Source organism: Nematolebias whitei, chromosome 10 (assembly GCF_014905685.2).
Source record: "Nematolebias whitei isolate Nwh7 chromosome 10, NemWhi1, whole genome shotgun sequence".
Taxonomy (NCBI): domain Eukaryota; kingdom Metazoa; phylum Chordata; class Actinopteri; order Cyprinodontiformes; family Rivulidae; genus Nematolebias; species Nematolebias whitei.
The window spans coordinates 19,104,691-19,122,514 of NC_056507.1; the positions used below are offsets into that span (position 1 = coordinate 19,104,691).

Here is a 17,824-nt window from a genome sequence, read left to right on the forward strand (position 1 = left end):
ATAACATTTTTAATTGTGATCTAATAGAGCAGATTTTTAGTGGTGCTGACTTTGTTAACGTCTGAGCTCTTTGCTGCAGGTAGGCGTCTCTCTGCACTCTGATTGCCTGAAGGCTCTTTTTGTCCATCATTTTTGCTGCAGCCGGGACTTTAGTGGTGAGAAATGTGTCGGGAAACCAGATGATGTTTGCAACCAGAGTGATGGCGGGAACCTGCGAACACACAATACGTGAGCATGAGCGAAGATATAGTGAGCAAAGGGATTATTTTTTAATGGAAAACCAAATAAGACCACAAATCTACCTTTTTGCAGACATCAAGCAACGCCTTGTAGAGCTTTTTGTCGACACACCTGAAAATGTGAAAGTGGAGGACAAACAGAGCACAGACTGAAGCATATTTATCTCTCTGGTCAATTTCTGTAGGTTCGCCTAAATAAAGAAAAAAGAAAAACAACAAATCAACAAAACAAAGTAGGGGTTTAAAAATGCTTTTGATAATGATAAGAAACTGACCAATTTTTGACTCCACATTTGTGAATAAGGTGCGAATGTTGAACGCAAACTCCTCAGCAAAAACACTGTTTTTGGAGATGGCAACTCCCTCCCCTGGATCATCAAACCTCTGCTCCACACAGGCCTGTCAGACATCACAAAGTTAATGCTGCTCAGAAGAGTCAAGGCTCCCACATACTCGGGCGTACTATGCGTACGCCGTGAGCCGCGTAGACACTGTGCGCACTGTCCGCAGAGGGTTGGGACTTCACACTCGAGTGTACACCCTGATGGGCTGCAGCCCAGCTCCAAAGGCATGGGGCGTTAACCTTCGGGACAAATTGAGGTGGCTGATTGGTCATTTGCTGACACAACTACTGGATTGATTGACAGGTTGCAAAAAAAATAAATAAATAAACGAGAGCTGCTGGCAGGCCTGGGTAGAGGCAGCTGGCAGCCCAGGAGCAGCGGTGTTCTGGGTTTATGTGCTGTTAATAAAAGGTTCTACCAAAAAAAACCAACAGGGAGCACTGGCCTTGCAGCTCACACATCAGACCGGCCCACTGGGAAATCTCCAGATCCTCCCGCAGCCACGCTGGACCTGATTTTAATTATCTCGTGACAAATTCCTTCATTTCTCACAATTTCAGTCATGGCATCGACGGACGAAGAGGAAGAGATCGCTTGCCTCTTGACAAAAATAACAAAAGAAAAGGGCATTAAACCAGAGCAGGGACGAAGAAGGGGAATTTAATACATTGGTGTCGCATACAAAACAGTCCGTCACAGGACAGTTTATTGTGCGACACAGAGTACACGTACGTAAAAATTGATCTTTGCATGGACATGGCTTGTGGACGTCCACTTCGAGTCCGCCTCGGGTACTGCGGAGTGAAGTACGCCTGAGTATGTGGCAGCATTCAGACTTACACTTTATTGTCACGAAAGATAAGAAAATTACCTGCACGATCATGCCATCCAGCAGCTGTCCCTCCAGCTTGAGCAGGAGCTTCTCAAACGGTTTTAGCTTCTCTTCAAAGATGGAAAACTTTCCAGGATTATGATGTACAGACTTCAATAACCTAAATATAAGATACATATACATCACTTAAGTTTAAAAAAAACTTTGATTTTTACACTATTATTACTTATTTTTTTTACTTACACTATTTTTACACATTTTACATTTTAGTCACTTTTATAAATCAGTGTGAACTGCTCTTGATGGAAGACCAAACCCTTCACAGTTTAGGAAATTTGGTTTAATCCTAACAAAACATGGTTAGAAAGCAATTACACGAGTGTCAAAGGGGAAACAAAAGGAATGTGTGACAATTAAACAAATGACTCATAACTGACAGCTATACTGAGAAATGATCAAAATCAAAACAGTTGCTTAAGGCCAGTTAATAGTGACACGTTACCGAACCATCGTGCAAAACTAAATCCTCGATCTGAGCATGTATCTGGCATTCAAGCAATCTTCTGATGTCTCTTTCAGGGTAATCAATCATTAGTAAAAATATATAGTTTACGAAGAGACCTTATCTTCACAAGCATGTTAACAAGTTTTAGCAGACATTTTGATTGTTAAAAAAAAAAGCAACAACTTCCTAACTGGAACAATGTGGCATTGTCTTTGGCTACGATATGTCTCACAGTTAAAGCCAGATGGTCTTCAGGGAATAATGCTAATGTATCAAAGATATTTCAGCAAGTATTCAGACTTTTGCAGACAGCATCAAAAGGTGGAGACAAATATTTTACCAAGACAACAGCCTCTTTTCAGTAACACCTATTCTTGGGGCTCTGATTAGCAGATAGTGCTAAATACAGGTGTGAACTATAACAATGCACTTTGAAGAACATTAGATTAGCACAGACCACCAACAAACATGGCATGCACCACTGCATACATTTGGTATTCTGATTTTAATCAGTTCTGAGCCTAGCTGTAGGCTCACTTACTGAACTGACATGACCTCACAAAGTCACAGAGTTATTACCTGGATGCCTCAAAGCAAAAATAAAAGAAAGTCAACTTCAGCTATAATTCAACACCTAAACTTGGGAGTGTTTAACTTTTTTATTTTGATTTTTCCAGTTATGTTTTATTCAGGGCAGCACGGTGGCGCAACTGGTAGAGCTGCTGCCTCTCAGTGAGCAGGTCCTTGGTTCAAACCCCGGTCCAGGGGCCTTTCTGGGTGGAGTTTGCATGTTCTCTCCGTGCATGCGTGGATATTCTCCGGGTACTCCAGTTTCAGTAATCCATGCCTTTGTCTCGGCTGCATTACTGTAACACTCTTTACCTTGGAGTCAGCCAGTCCTCCCTCAGACATCGCCAGTTGGTCCAGAACGCTGCTGCTCGGCTTCTAACTGGAGTTCAAAAGAGGGAGCACATCACCCCCATTCTGGCTTCACTCCACTGGCTGCCTGTTCATTTTAAGATTATTTTATTTGTTTTTAAATGTTTAAATGGTCTTGCTCCATCCTACCTCTCTGAGCTGCTTCACCCATATTCTCCTGCTCGGTGCCTCAGATCAGCTGATCAGCTGCTCCTGGAGGTGCCGAGGTCCAAACGGAGGCTCAGAGGGGACAGAGCTTTCTCTGTTGCTGCTACAAGACTGTGGAACGATCTCCCTCTTCCCATCAGACGAGCCCCTTCACTGTCCCTTTTACACATTTTTACTCCCTGGCTTTTAGCACAGACTGAAATTTGCTCTGCACCGTTTTTATTGATCTTAATATTTTAACAACTGTTTTATTTTTACGTGTTTAAACTTTCTTGTTCATATGTGTACAGCACTTTGTTGCAGCTGTGGTTGTTTTAAAGGGCTTTATAAATAAAGTATTTTTATTATTTACAACACCAAGGAATTTTCGTGAGTCGTGCAAGCATCATCAAGTAAACTCTCTTCAAATAATATATTTTCTTTTATAATACGAAGTCTAAAATTGTTTTATCAATAAGAAACAAAAGGTTTTTTTTTCTTATCTGACTTGCTACAACAGCTGTGAATATACTGACCTTTTATACATCTTCCAATGATCTTTTAGTGTACTATGATTTTCCATAATTTCATCAAGTGTAATGAGCACCACCAACAACTCCCCCAGATGTTCATACACAACCTGCAAGTGAAACGCAAAGATGAAAGAGGAAATACAGATTGAGTGAATACAACTGGATCAGCTTCTTTTCAAAGGTCATCAAATCCCAAAACTCACTTGAAAATGGACACCTGATGATTCAATGATTTTTGTTGCACTCCTAAAATAAGGAGATAAAATATTTAGCACACCTTTTCACGCAAAAGAACAGAAAAATATGCATTACTTGTTTAAAGCAGAAACAAAACTTAAATAAGACAGTTGTATCGGAACTCTGCACATTCTAAATCACTAAAAACCCAATTAATTTGAAAGTGATATAATGTAAGCAAGCAGTCTAATCTTGATTACAGTAATGTTATGGCCCAGGGCGTTGTCAGTGTGCTTCTCTAATATCTCTGTTTCAGAGCTCCTAATTGGTGTTGATTAGAAGTGGAGGCAGCTGGCCAGTGTCTCCAGAAGAGCTTCAAATCCAGCTCAAGATCCACCACTTGCTCTCATTCCTCCTCCCTTCTTGACCTGTCTTCTCCAGCCAGCCATTATTTTTGATAAATAAATCTAATCTTAAGTTTTCCCACGCGTTGCTTCCCCTTTATTTGTTATGGTCCTTGAGCCAGGCCGTAACAAATTGGGGGCTCGTCCTAACTTAAGTTATAGTTTGCGCGACAATTTTTTCTGTTTGAGATGTGAGTAAGTATTTTTTTTTTTTTTGTTAAATTTAGTTGGGAAGCTAGTGTAGGATTCTTGGGTTTTGTTTGATTTGTTCTGGCTGGTGGTAAGTTGTTTGCTTTCAACTTCATTTGATGGATCCAATGGTAAGTGTTGATTGTTGACTAATTTGTTCCTAATCTGAACTAACTCCCCTGTAGGCTTCAGCGTGTCTCCCCTTTGGGATTCATGAGCTCAAAAAAAACAAATGGTAGTGTGAGATCATATGGGTAGAGCAGTTGTCTCGGGGGCACAGCCATAGTGTTGGGGGGTTGCCAGTTTCTGGTCGCTTTTCCACCCTACTGGTAGAAGAGTGCGTAAGTACCCACCATCCCTGTTCTCTGAAGACTAGGGTTGAGTTAGTTAGTCTTATGGTAGGCAGTTAGAGGGGAGGTTTGGATTGGTTGTGCAAATTATCAGCAATTCAATTTAATCTTTCTGAGACACTGTAAGAATTACTTATGTCTGTTGAAGAATTTAATCAATCTCCGTCAGTGGAATTTTTGGAGCAGTGTTCTAGAGAGCAATTGGTAAAGATTGCTAAGCACTTTAAAATAAGTGTGGGTGACAAACGGTTGAAAGAAAATGTTAAATCAATTTTAAGGGAGAAGTTAATTGAAATGGATATTTTGACAGTGCCTTCAAAACCTGATGAGTTGGGTTCTAAGGGTTTAAACACTAATGTTTTGGATTTTCAACAACAAAAAGAAATGTTAATGTTAAAAATGCAGCTGGAGAAAGAAACTCAGCTGGCATTAGAGAATTTGCGACAGCAAGCAGATTTGGAGAAGGCTATGGCTTTGGAAAAAATGAGGCAGCAAACTGAATTGGCAAGATTAAACTTGGAAAGTGAGAAATTGAATCTGATGAGAGAAGGTAAACTGTCTGATGAATCTTGTATGGTGGACTCTAAGACTAAATGCTCTGATATTTTGAATGACTTGCGCTTGGTGCCCAAGTTTAGTGAAAAGGATGTTGAAACTTTTTTCACTTTGTTTGAGAGGGTTGCAGAGACAAGGGGCTGGTCTGATTCAGACCGTACAGTTTTGCTTCAATGTGTTTTGGTTGGTCGTGCTCAAGAAGCTTTCTCTATGTTAAGTTTAAATGATTGTCAGAATTATGCCAAGGTTAAAGCTGTTATACTAAAGGCATATGAGTTGGTACCTGAGGCATACAGACAGAAGTTTAGAAACTGGAGAAAGGGTGACAAAACCTATGTAGAGTTTGCAAGAGATTTGGAGATGCATTTTCATCGGTGGTGCACGTCCTCTCAGGTCAAAACATTCAATGACCTTTGTAATCTAATGGTTCTGGAACAATTTAAGAACTCTGTTTATGAACGTATTGCAGTATATATTAATGACCAAAAGGTGAAAACTGTGTCAGAAGCTGCAGTGTTGGCTGATGACTTTGTTTTGACACATAAGGATACTAGGGAAGAACATACAGGGTGGATAAGTGCTCCAAAATGGCATTTAGCACATTCTGCTGGTTCCTTTTCAGACCACAGTAACCATAATCTGGACAAAATTTGTAATTATTGTCACAGAAAAGGTCATTGGAAGAAGAACTGTGCTATGCTGAAATCGAGAAACACAAATGAGTCTCACGTTAAACCAGTAGCATTTGTGGCATCACTTTCTTTAAATGTAACAAAAAAGAAACCTGATTTGAGTGCCTATGGACCATTTATTATGAAAGGACAAGTTTCTTTAGTGGGGAGTGAAATGAAGGTGCCAATTACAATCTTGAGAGACACTGGTGCATATGATTCATTCATCCAGGCATCAGTGTTGCCTTTTTCAGATGAATCCAACACTGGATTATCTATACCTGTGTTGGGTATGGGCATGTCTGTGTTTTGTGTTCCGGTGCATAAGCTCATGCTCCATTCAGAGTTGTTTGACGGGGAAGTAAAAATGGGTGTTCGACCTGCTTTACCTGTGGATGGTGTCACAGTGATATTGGGAAACAATATAGCTGGAGGAAGAGTTTGGCCTGGTCAAACAGAGTGTCCAGTTGTTGTTTCAGTACCTTTGATCAGCAGTGGCCCTGATGGAAATGAAGAATCTCACCCTGAAGTTTTTCAATCATGTGCTGTAACGCGAGCAATGAAAACATCCAGTGCTGTAAATCTGAATGAAGACTTGGGAAAAGATAAACAGCTGTCATATTTTTGTTGGTCTGACATCCCTTTGTCTATTTCACAGACTGACCTGGTGCAGTATCAGAGATCTGACCCTACATTGCAGGACTTGCTTCAGTCTGCTTTACCTGCTGAGGAGATGCAGAATCGTGCTCATGGATACTTTGTTGAAGACGGGATATTGCTAAGGAAATGGGTGCCATGTAGTGACAGTAGTATTGGGGAGCCAGTTTATCAGGTAGTTGTGCCTTTGAAATTGCGTGACTTAGTTTTGCGTGTATCTCATGATGAGTCCGGACACATGGGAGTCAGAAACATATAACCGCATTTTGAGAATTTTTTTTTGGCCCCAAATGAAAAAAGATGTTGCTTCCTATATTAAGACATGTCACACCTGCCAGTTGATTGGTAAACCCAATCAAACTATTAACCGGGCGCCACTATATCCTATTCCAGCTATTGGTCAACCATTTGAGCACTTAATCATTGATTGTGTGGGTCCTCTTCCACCTGCACATTCAGGTGCCAGGTACCTTTTGACTGTTATGTGCCAAAGTACCAGGTATCCAGCAGCATATCCATTGCACACACTTACTGCAAAGTCTGTGGTGCGAGCACTTACGCAGTTTATTGCCATTTTTGGGATACCTAAAGTTATTCAGAGTGACCAGGGATCTAATTTCTCCTCTCATTTGTTTGCGCAGGTTTTGAAGCAGCTGCACATTAAGCACAACCAATCTACAGCTTACCATGCACAGAGCCAAGGCGCACTGGAGCGGTTTCATCAGACATTAAAATCTTTACTCCGTGCTTACTGTGTTCAGATGAATACTGACTGGGAGGCTGGTCTGCCTTGGTTGTTGCTTGCAGCAAGAGAAGTAACTCAGGAGAGTACAGGCTTCAGCCCTAATGAATTAGTTTTTGGTCATACTGTGCGTGGCCCCTTAACTGTGTTGCGGGATGAGTGGAGGGATACTAAACCACCACAAAATCTGCTCCATTATGTTAATGGATTTAAGCAAAGGCTATATGCTGCTACACAGTTGGCAAAGGAGAAATTATCAGCTGCACAGGTAAAGATGAAGCACATGTATGATAAGAAAGCCGAACATCGTGTCTTTCTTTCAGGGGACCAAGTACTGGCCTTACTTCCTCTGGTTAGTTCACCATTTCAGGCCAAGTTTGCTGGGCCTTATACAGTTGTGAAACAGCTGTCGGAACAAAACTATGTCATTGCTACCCCTGAACGGCGGAAAAAACAGCACACCATTCATGTTAACCTCTTAAAACCATATCATGTTCGTGCTGAGAATGTATTGATAGATGAAGTTCACCCTATGTGTGTTGGTGAAACGGTGACGTCTGCTGGCCATGAATGGAATGGAGATGGGTTGCCTGCTCCAGATTCAGCAATGTTAACTGGTCGACTCAGGAACTCTGCAGTATTGAAAAACTTGGATGTTGTGCTGGATTATTTACCAGAGTCACAACGCTTTGAGTTGATTCAATTGATAAACTCTATAATTCTGTTTTATTTGCAGATGTTCCATCCTGCACGCACATGATAGAACACGACATTGAAGTTGGTGATGCACAACCTATAAAACAACGGTTTTATAGAGTTAACCCAGACAAACGCAAACATTTGGATGCTGAGGTTCACTATATGTTAAAGAATGGCATTGCTCAGGCATCATCTTCAAGCTGGGCTTCACCTGCTTTGTTGTGTCATGACATGACATAATTTGACATGATTCAGGTGGAGACCCTGTTTTGAAGAGGGGGGGTGTTATGGCCCAGGGCGTTGTCAGTGTGCTTCTCTAATATCTCTGTTTCAGAGCTCCTAATTGGTGTTGATTGGAAGTGGAGGCAGCTGGCCAGTGTCTCCAGAAGAGCTTCAAATCCAGCTCAAGATCCACCACTTGCTCTCATTCCTCCTCCCTTCTTGACCTGTCTTCTCCAGCCAGCCATTATTTTTGATAAATAAATCTAATCTTAAGTTTTCCCACGCGTTGCTTCCCCTTTATTTGTTATGGTCCTTGAGCCAGGCCGTAACAGTAATTAAAAATGTTCAATGCGTAAGGGTACAAAAACCTTATACTGATACACATTTCTGCTGGAGTGTTATCAGAGAATACCAAGGTCATGAATTGTCCTGAGACGGCTGACTTCAGTTTATAAGTTGTTTTGTATGGATGCACAGTGCACCATATTTCTCATAGCAGTGTTTGTATTCAAGCCATTCCAGTGAGGACATTTGCATTGATTTTGTTACATAATAGTTTTCAGCTCACGGCTCTTACCTGTTGCTGCTGTAGAGGGCAGCTAGCTGATGGACAATGCTGACCACCACTTCGTAACATCTTGAAACAAAGCAGGACAGCTCCTATCGAAGGAAAGCAACAAGTACTGTCAGAGAATATATTGGTCAAAGGTTATGAATGTTTTTATTGTGCTTTAATATTGTGGTTGAGAACATCTTTCCCCTCTGCCTTGAGAACAAGCAACTCAACTGTCTCCCAAAACACTCTCTTATCTCGAACTGAAGAATGTCTCTGATGCCTGGACCCGCATTTGTGAAAACAAAGAGTAAGTAAGTAAGCTTTATTTATATAGCACTTATCATAGATACAATCACAAAGTGTTGTACAACAATAATAAATAAAGGCTTAAAATAAAACAAAAATAATAACAGCTCATTAATAAAAACAGTAACAGCAGCTGGTAAAAACAGTAAAACATTTAACTAAAAGCTTGTCGAAATAAAAATGTCTTAAGCTGCGTTTTAAAAGAATCAACAGAGACGGTCACATGAAGAGACAGGGGCAGGGCATTCCACAGACGGGGGGCTACAGTCTGAAAGGATAGGACACCCCGAGTTTTAAACCGGGTCTTAGGAACCTTAAGAAGGTTCAACACTGAAGACCGAAAGGTGCGGGCTGGAGAATAAGGAGTCAACATTTCAGTGATGTACTGGGGGGCCTGTCCATTTAAAGCTCTAAAAGTCAAAACTAAGATTTTAAAATTAATTCTAAATTAACTGAAGAGAAGATAAAACTGGTGTAATGTGACCTCCTATTAGTTCCTGTTAAAAGCCTCACAGCAGAGTTCTGGACCAACTGGAGACGAGCGACGGCAGTTTTGTTAAAACAAGTAAAAAGGGAATTACAATAATCTAAACGAGAAGAAATAAAAGCATGAATAATCATCTCCAAGTCAGATCTGGATAACATTGCTCTCAGTTTGGAAATGTTTCTCAGATGATAAAAGCAGTTTTTTTACCAGAGGCTTTGAATGTTTGTGTAAGGACACGGACTGGTCGAACTGAACACAAAGGTTTCTGAGGCTCAGCTGAGAAGAGGAGCGCAGAGAACCGAGGTGTTGTGTGATCCAAGGAACTTTCTGTTCAGGGACAATGATCAGGGTTTCCGTCTTGTTAGAATTTAACTGAAGGCAGTTGTTAGCTAGCCAAGTCTTAATATGGGAAACACAGTTTACTAATTCAGCTAACTTATGTAATTCTGAGTCATAGAAGGAACAATACAGTTGAATATCATCAGCATAGATATAGTAAGACACATTTCTGAAGCTACTGATAATCTTTCCAAGGGGGGTGATGTATAGAAGGAACAGAATAGGACCCAAGACTGAACCCTGAGGAACACCATATAGTAACAGAGTGGTCTTAGACTGAATGTTATTAACAAACTGTGGAAAATAGTAATTATTATAAAAGTTTAAAAACTCTTAATAATTAGAAAACTGGAGACACCTCTCTTTAGCTCAAATCGGAGCGCAAGTTTTATTCTTTTTGCAAAAAGGAGACACTCACTGTACAAAATCAGGATGAGCACTAAACACAAAGAGGCAGTACACACATTTTATACATGTTTCGTGCGTCACAATAGCATCACAACAGAAGGGAGGACAAGGTTTCTCATGCTGATACCAAACACATGCTCTTGTTCTCAGCACAAGGTGTTTCTTTTCTTGTGGAGCTGGTGGTTTTTAATTTGATTTGTAACAGCCTTCTGTCCTTGTGGCTAGAACATTCTGATAAAGAGGGAACATGTTGATGCGAAGAGCGTCCTCAGCACGCAAACAGTCAGATAACGCCTGCGTGTGTGTCCTCGTCTCTTGCAGGTGCTGTTTGCAAGGACGTTGCTGAGCAGGAGACTTTGAGGAGAGTTTACAAGAGTTCACATCTACACATCAACTTTAAAAGCTGCAGGATGAGCATGAATTAAACAATATTTAAACAATACGTGTCAGTTTATTAATTTTTTACACAAACATTGAAAAGGTTCTGTTGCTCAGATAAGAGGAAAACCACTTAAGAACAGTTCCAGAAAATCCCATCTCATGTTGCAGTCGATATATCATAATTTTGTGGTCGACTATGTCAAAAGCAGATGATCGATCCAATAAAATCAAAACACTGCTCTGACCAGAGTCTGCAGTCATCAATATGACATTGGAGACTTTTAATAAGGCAGTTTCGATGGAGTGCATCCTGCAGAAACCAGATTGAAACTTATCGAGAATATTATTATTTTGCAAGAAAGTAGTCATCTGCCCAGCCACTAACTTCTCCAGAATTTTGGCGAGAAAAGGCAGTTTTGATATTGGCCTGTAGTTGCAGAGCTCAGTGGGGTCAAAGTTGAGCTTTTTCAAGATCGGATTTTAAATTGTTTATTTCAAAAAACTTGGAACTGACCAGGTTGAAAGAAAGATGTTAATTAATTCTGCCACATGGGGGCTGACAATATCAGACACTTTTAAAAACAGTGATGTGGGTACAACATCTAGCACGCAGGAAGAAGGTTTGATCTTTTTTAGAACAACCTTCACATCCTCTAAAGTGACAATTGAAAATGAAGACCAGGGGCTCACTGTAGGGACTGAACTGGGGGTGACACCAAGAGCTGATTTAACACGCCTTGATATAGTCAACCTTTTCCACAAAATAGTTTAAAAATCTATTGCAGTCATCTAATGTGAATACAGGCACCAGAGGGAGTGAAGGTGAAACCATATTATTAATGGTATCAAACAAGACTTTTGGATTTTTCTTGTTCATACTCACAAGATTAGAAAAATATGCAGACCTGGCCTGTTTAATCATTTCATTTAGAGTTGAGATCAGCTCCTTTAAGTGTAGTCTGTGGACTTCAAGTTCTGTAGATTTCCACAAACGCTCTACCTTACGACATGATCTTCTGAACAACATAATTTCCTCATTTCTCCAAGGACAAGAGTTTTTACGAGAGGATATTATGTGCTTTACAGGAGCAACCTCATCTAAGAAAGACAGGCAGTGACAATTAAAAGACTCGACAAAGGAATCAGCATCACTGCAACTAGCAAAACAACTGGGCTCAAAAGATTCTGAGAATTTCTCAACAGCAGTTTGATTGATAACTCGCCTTTGAGAAATCACTTTATGAGGACAACTGTTAAGGTTAAAAGACAAATTAAAATAGACACAGCAGTGGTCGGTGACAGGAACATCCACCACACTCAGCTGGTCAATGATGAGACCAAAAGAGAAGACAAGGTCCAAGGTATGGCCCTTCTTATGTGTAGGCCCAGAAACATGCTGTTTAAAATGAAACGCCTCTGTGAGTGACAGTAACTCTGATGCTGCATTGTAGGATGAGTCATCAAATAAAATCACCAAGAATTAAAATTTTCTCAAGCTTGATAACAGAAGATAAAAATTCAGAAAAATCCTCTAAAAACGCACGGGCAATACCAGGAGGTCGGTAAATTAAACACAATAAAATGAGTCAAAATTCCCAACCTTAGTCATCTGTAGCTCAAAAGAGCTGAACGGATCTGGCTTCATGAGCCTGCAGGAAAAGCAGTCCTGATAGATGAGCGCAAGTCCGCCTCTTCGCCTAGCAACCCGCGGGGTCCCAAACACGGAACAGTTTGGAGGACACAGTTCATTCAGATGAATAAATTCCTGTTCCCGTTGCCAAGTCTCTGTCAAAAACATGAAGTCCAGACTTTCTACATTGAACAAATCCCCAAGGATAAAAGCTTTATTTGCTATGGAGCAAGCATTCAACAGGGCGATCCGTGTTGGTTTTACGCGCACAGCTGCAGGTGCGCTCTGGGCTACCGGACATCGCGGCGGCGAACTAGGTCCGTCCACATACCTCTCCTGGCAGGAGACGGTTCGAAGGAACCGGTCACGCAGTGTGGGGAGCTGGGCTTGACGAGTTGGGAAGATCCGATCAGTGTGCCACAGGGCCGATGACGCACAGAACGGGGAAGGCGCACAGGACAGGGCTGATTCGCAGATTGGTACCGGCCGGAGGCAGCACTCATTTCCAACAGAGCTGGACCCGCTCAGCCATGGCTTTTTCCCACGCTGTTTCCTCATCCTGGTCTGGACACCAGCTCTAGATCCCCGCTTCCTTCTCCGGCCTCGGTGCTTTGCCAGCAGCAGGTACTCAGGTGAGGACGTGGCGCATTCAAAACGTAGAGGGAAAAACTCTGCATACCTGGCCCAGGTAACGCAGGCATCCTCCATATAATATTTTATGGAAAATAACGTGTGCCTATCATATTGATATTGAGTAACAGCCAAAACACAATTATTTGATAGGCTAAATAAAGCAAAATACTAAACAAATCACAAGAATGGGAGACAGATGAGACGGAACAGAAGTCAAGCCGTACACAGGCGCCATCTTGGCATCCATTGCAGCTCAGACTCTTACAGAGTATTGTGGGAGAAGGCTGCAGCTGGCTTCAAGGATGCCCACTGTACTACCGGTACGTTGAACTTTGCTGAGCTGTGAATGTTATAAGAAGTCATCAGTTCACAGCTCATTTCTGTGACTTGTCTTTGTGGACGTTTATGTACGGTATGTGACCTGTCCTGAAATCAGCCCTTGCAAGTAAAATTCCAGTTAAAAATCTTCACCTGCTGTGAGTTGTGGTTCTTTTGAGTAAACAACATCAGTCAATGAGAGAATTGAGAATTTCTCCAACATGTACCAATAAATTGAATACAGTGACAAAGGAAATTATTTACAGTATCACCCACCTGTAGGAATGAAATGAATCTGCCCATTTGAATCTGTGACTCTCCTTCAACACCGCTAGTTTCATACACTGTAACACAAAACAAACATATACTGCACATCTTGTTTCCATCAATAATGTAAGAAATGCTAAGTAATCCAAAATACAAAGTTATTACAAAGGTAAAGAGTCAGAGCTGACTGCCTACCTCCCTCTCCATAATACAATAAGCCATTGTAGAACTTGGTTTCTGCCTGAAAAAGAAAATCTTTTAAAAAGTGTCCAGGAGAAAACAGATACAATATAACCAAACCAACCTGAGAACACTGTTATGACCGTGCTTACCTCATATTTGAGCTTTTTCACTTCACTACAAAGTGCAGCATAAACTGTAATAACTTTGTTCAGAACCTGCACATAACAAAAGTGCTTAATATCAAATAAATACCTTATTCAGCTATAAAACTTACAAATTTGTACTTACCTTATTGTCAGTTTTAATCAGCTCCAATAAAGACGACTGTTCATAAGGGAGAAGCTGAAAAAGAGAAAGTCTGATTTGTGTAGTGATCTCAGCCTTTTCAGGCCTATGTACAGCTATTTAGTTTAGATGTTTTACTTTCAGTGCGATGGGGTCCAGTGTGAAGTCCCAAACATCTCCTATGGAGTCATCCAGAGCTTCTTCGATACCCTTCAGCTGGGAGGTGTACTCCTCCAGGAACCTGCTGTAGTTTTTCAGCTGAACCTCTGTGTGTATTTCTGTTAAGGTTTGATGACACTCGTTACTGAGTGCAATCAAATAAAACTTTCATTTGATTACATTTATCAATGTCAAACTCAAAGTGCACTTGTTCTGCTCTGTTACATTTTAAGGAAACTGCTTTTTATTCCACTTGTGAGCTTTACAGACATACAAATACCTCTAAATATATCAAAAACAGCTATAAAATGTATTATGTGCAAATAAACAAAACAAATGACACTGTAACCTAATTTTCTTCTTATTCTAATAGTTATAATTGCACAGTAATAAAATTATCATGTGCAAAAACTTGAGTTACATCCCTGCTTTCTTTATTCTTGATTTGCCTTTTTTTTTTTTGGCTTCCAACCAGCCAGACTTTCTTAGTTTTCCTTAGAAAACAAACTAGAAGTTGGGTTTATATTTCAGGCTAAAATGCTTAATGAAGTAGCTGTTGTTAGGCAAATATATTAGATATCAGCTAAAACAGATGCCAGACAGAAGAAATGTGGTTATTTGTGCTTCTGTTACTCAGAAAATAAACAACACTGATTAGTTAGCATGAGTTAGCAAACGAAGCTAGCTTTTAATTTTACGTCTAATCTAGTCTCTTTGACGTTCTCTTTAACTAAACACAAAACAATTCCAAAAGTGCTCGTTTGATAGCAATTTATTATAATTAGCAGATATTGTTTCGTTTCCTCCGATTAGCACAGGAAGCCCCAGTTGCTAACAACGGAAGCTAACAGTAGTTTCCTCCATCAGTTTTTCTCTGAAGGACTGAACGGAGCTCTTACTTTGTGAACCGTCGTCAAAACGGTCAAACTCCCAGTCCGGTGCGATGCTGTCCACTGCCATGTTTCCAGAAAAAAATCACCCAAAACCCGAAACACACAGTACTGCTAAGTTAACAGTACAATCCCATGATAGGTCTTGTGATTTTTTTTTGGCCGCTAGACCTCATGGGAAATGTAGTCAACTTCTCATAGTCTATGTAGAAGTGAAAGCTGTTAGCAGAGCTGTTGTTGTTCATTAAGAAATTATAATTAATTAAACATTGAAGTTTCATTATAGCTGTGTTTGGCCTTTTATTACTTCATATTTATTAAGAATAAAAATGAAAAATAAATGTGACTGGAATAAGGCAGACGAAGACTGACACCATTATGCCACCCCTTAGCAAAAAGTAGTTTATTTAAGTGTACTACAAGTATATTGAGCATGCATCAGGATACAAGTATACTTATTTTACACTAAAAATGAGGAAGTGTACTTGAAGTTTACTTTTTATAAACTTTATTTGATATACTTAAAAATAGTACAAAAATGTCCCAGTTTAGTCCAAACAAGTATTAAATCAGTATATTTCTAGTACACTACATGTATGGTGTGTAGTATACTTGATATACTTATACTTAACTTAAAGTACACTTGCAAAAATAAACTTCAAATGTACTACTTTCTGTTAAGGGACATGAATGTTTGGCACTCAACGCTGTTTTGATTGTTAGAATCTTCACAGTTTTATTAAGATCACATTGGAAATATTATCAAATTGTCTTGAATCTGACACTTCTGTCTGGCATGACTGCATATTTTTTCAGGATCTTTGAGTTGATTGAAGAAGAGTGTTTGGAACAGGAAGATCATTTCAGTCAGTATTATTTGGATTGCATTGTCATTTACCTTTTCACAAACTGCACAGATTGTGCATATTTAAATGCAGCTTTGACTATTTCAAAAAATCTGGATAACATTTACACAGAAATCAATGCCCACCTTGAGATGTTTAAATCAAAATCACTGTTAATAGTTTTGCAGTTTTTTTTCCTTAGTCTCAGATATTCCATACAAATATCTTTGCAGTGAACATAAAGTGGAAACTTTAAAACATCTCAATGACTCAGAAAAATTGTCCAAATAACCTGTGGACATGGAAAGAAGTGGACGTACCCATATACAAATTTAAATACCACTAAGGATGTAACAATGGTCCTCACTTGTTTCTGACCAAGTCAGATACAAGTCCTCCTAACTGTTAAAAATGTTAAAAAATGTTTGCATGTTGCTGCAGGAGCAGAGGGTCAGCGATAAGTGGCTGCTCTGTGTGTTTATGTGTGTAAACGATTGTGTGCAGACTAGTGATGGCCAATGATGCCACAAAGACAACTCAATGCACCGTTGAGAAGGCGACAGTCATGATCCGTGTGCCAGAATAGATGCTTCTCCTGCTCTAAAAGTCTTATAAAGGTAAGTTTTTTTTTTCCATTTTACACAGTGATTTGATCAATTACTTTTTATCATGTTTGGCATTATAAAATGATTTTAGAGAGGCTGAAAAATGAAGGCGCACAAAGAAAAAGAAGACATTTTTATTCATTATACTGAAAACTTTATTTTGAATGTTTCTTATCAGTCCTGACATGGAAACCCTGAAATAAATTAAAATGTTTAAAATCTTTTTTCTGCATTACTTATTTTGTTTTTTTATTTATTTCCAGGAGATAAAATACAGTACAAAGACTGTTTTTGACATGTTTGACTCAAGAAACCATTTAGTAGCTTGTGAAAAATGTTAATATTTTGAAAAAAAAAATTTAACTACATGACCATTTTGGTTATTTAGCTTCTTATATCTTCCAGGAATTTCCGTTGAATCACATCATTTACGTCAAACAACTCAGCCTCAGTGCTGCTGTTGGGAAACAAGCAGAGAGAATGATAATGCAGGCCATCCATGCCGTCAGGTGACTCTGACACAAGCAACAGTCCTGTCCACAATAAGGTTGACAAAAAATAAAAAAAGCTGGGACATCATGTCAAATATAAATTAAGACAGGTCACACAAATGTTCCAAACATCAATATGATAGCTACCTAAATTGAAAACAGTTGCAAATAATAACATGAAACATTAAAACTTGAAAATTATTAGTTTGTTTTAAATCTACTATTTTAATTTTGATATATCACTATATTAAAAAAAATAAACATCTAAATCTTTTTTGTTGAGTTACTTCTGAACATTGTTTTAGTTAAAGTATCCTGATGCATGCTCAATAATCCAGGTAGAAAAATCCAAAAAAGTTCAATCTGGTCCTCTGGACATTCAAAAAAAAAAAAACCACAAAACAAAACAAAGCAAAAAAATGTAGAAATGTTTCGTCTCTCATCCGAGAGACTTCCTCAGTCTGAGGTGCTGTTTTCAGCTCAGTCTCTTAAATAGCACCTTCTCAGAGTGGATCAACCAGTTTGCTGCTGACAACCAAAACCAGCTGATCACATGCTCAAGAAGGACCATCAGCCTAACAATGGATCATTAGCACACTGATGGCTGTTTACTATTCACAGAGGGCTGAGTGATACTAGCAATCACAGCATTGTAAGAGGGGGACAGTTGAACACGTAGGCCTCCACCCCTGTTTAACGATGGACGGTTTCTTTTCACAAAGATGGCCTCCTTTACTCCTCTCTCAAACCATCATTCCTCTCTATCCAGGATGTGAACATCTTCGTGTGACCTGCTCCCCAGGAGGGGGATTCATTAGCTTGGAAACTGTTAATGTCTTTTCTTCATTAGCTTGGAA

At 39.7% G+C, this 17,824-nt stretch overlaps 1 protein-coding gene across 1 annotated transcript in view; it reads right to left on the reverse strand.

The window, feature by feature from the left end:
- Positions 1–15,187, reverse strand: part of washc4 (WASH complex subunit 4) — a 39,325-nt gene extending 24,138 nt beyond the window's left edge. Inside the window, exons 1-13 of the mRNA XM_037683430.1 lie at positions 15,036–15,187; positions 14,116–14,255; positions 13,981–14,034; positions 13,842–13,907; positions 13,705–13,750; positions 13,519–13,586; positions 8,762–8,844; positions 3,722–3,764; positions 3,522–3,625; positions 1,455–1,575; positions 515–638; positions 303–430; positions 51–211 (exon numbers count right to left, since the gene is read on the reverse strand). Coding sequence (XP_037539358.1) covers positions 51–211; positions 303–430; positions 515–638; positions 1,455–1,575; positions 3,522–3,625; positions 3,722–3,764; positions 8,762–8,844; positions 13,519–13,586; positions 13,705–13,750; positions 13,842–13,907; positions 13,981–14,034; positions 14,116–14,255; positions 15,036–15,096 — 1,199 coding nt within the window. The 5' untranslated portion in view covers positions 15,097–15,187. The remainder of the gene's footprint in view (positions 1–50; positions 212–302; positions 431–514; positions 639–1,454; positions 1,576–3,521; positions 3,626–3,721; positions 3,765–8,761; positions 8,845–13,518; positions 13,587–13,704; positions 13,751–13,841; positions 13,908–13,980; positions 14,035–14,115; positions 14,256–15,035) is intronic.
- Between the last annotated feature and the right edge of the window lie 2,637 nt (positions 15,188–17,824).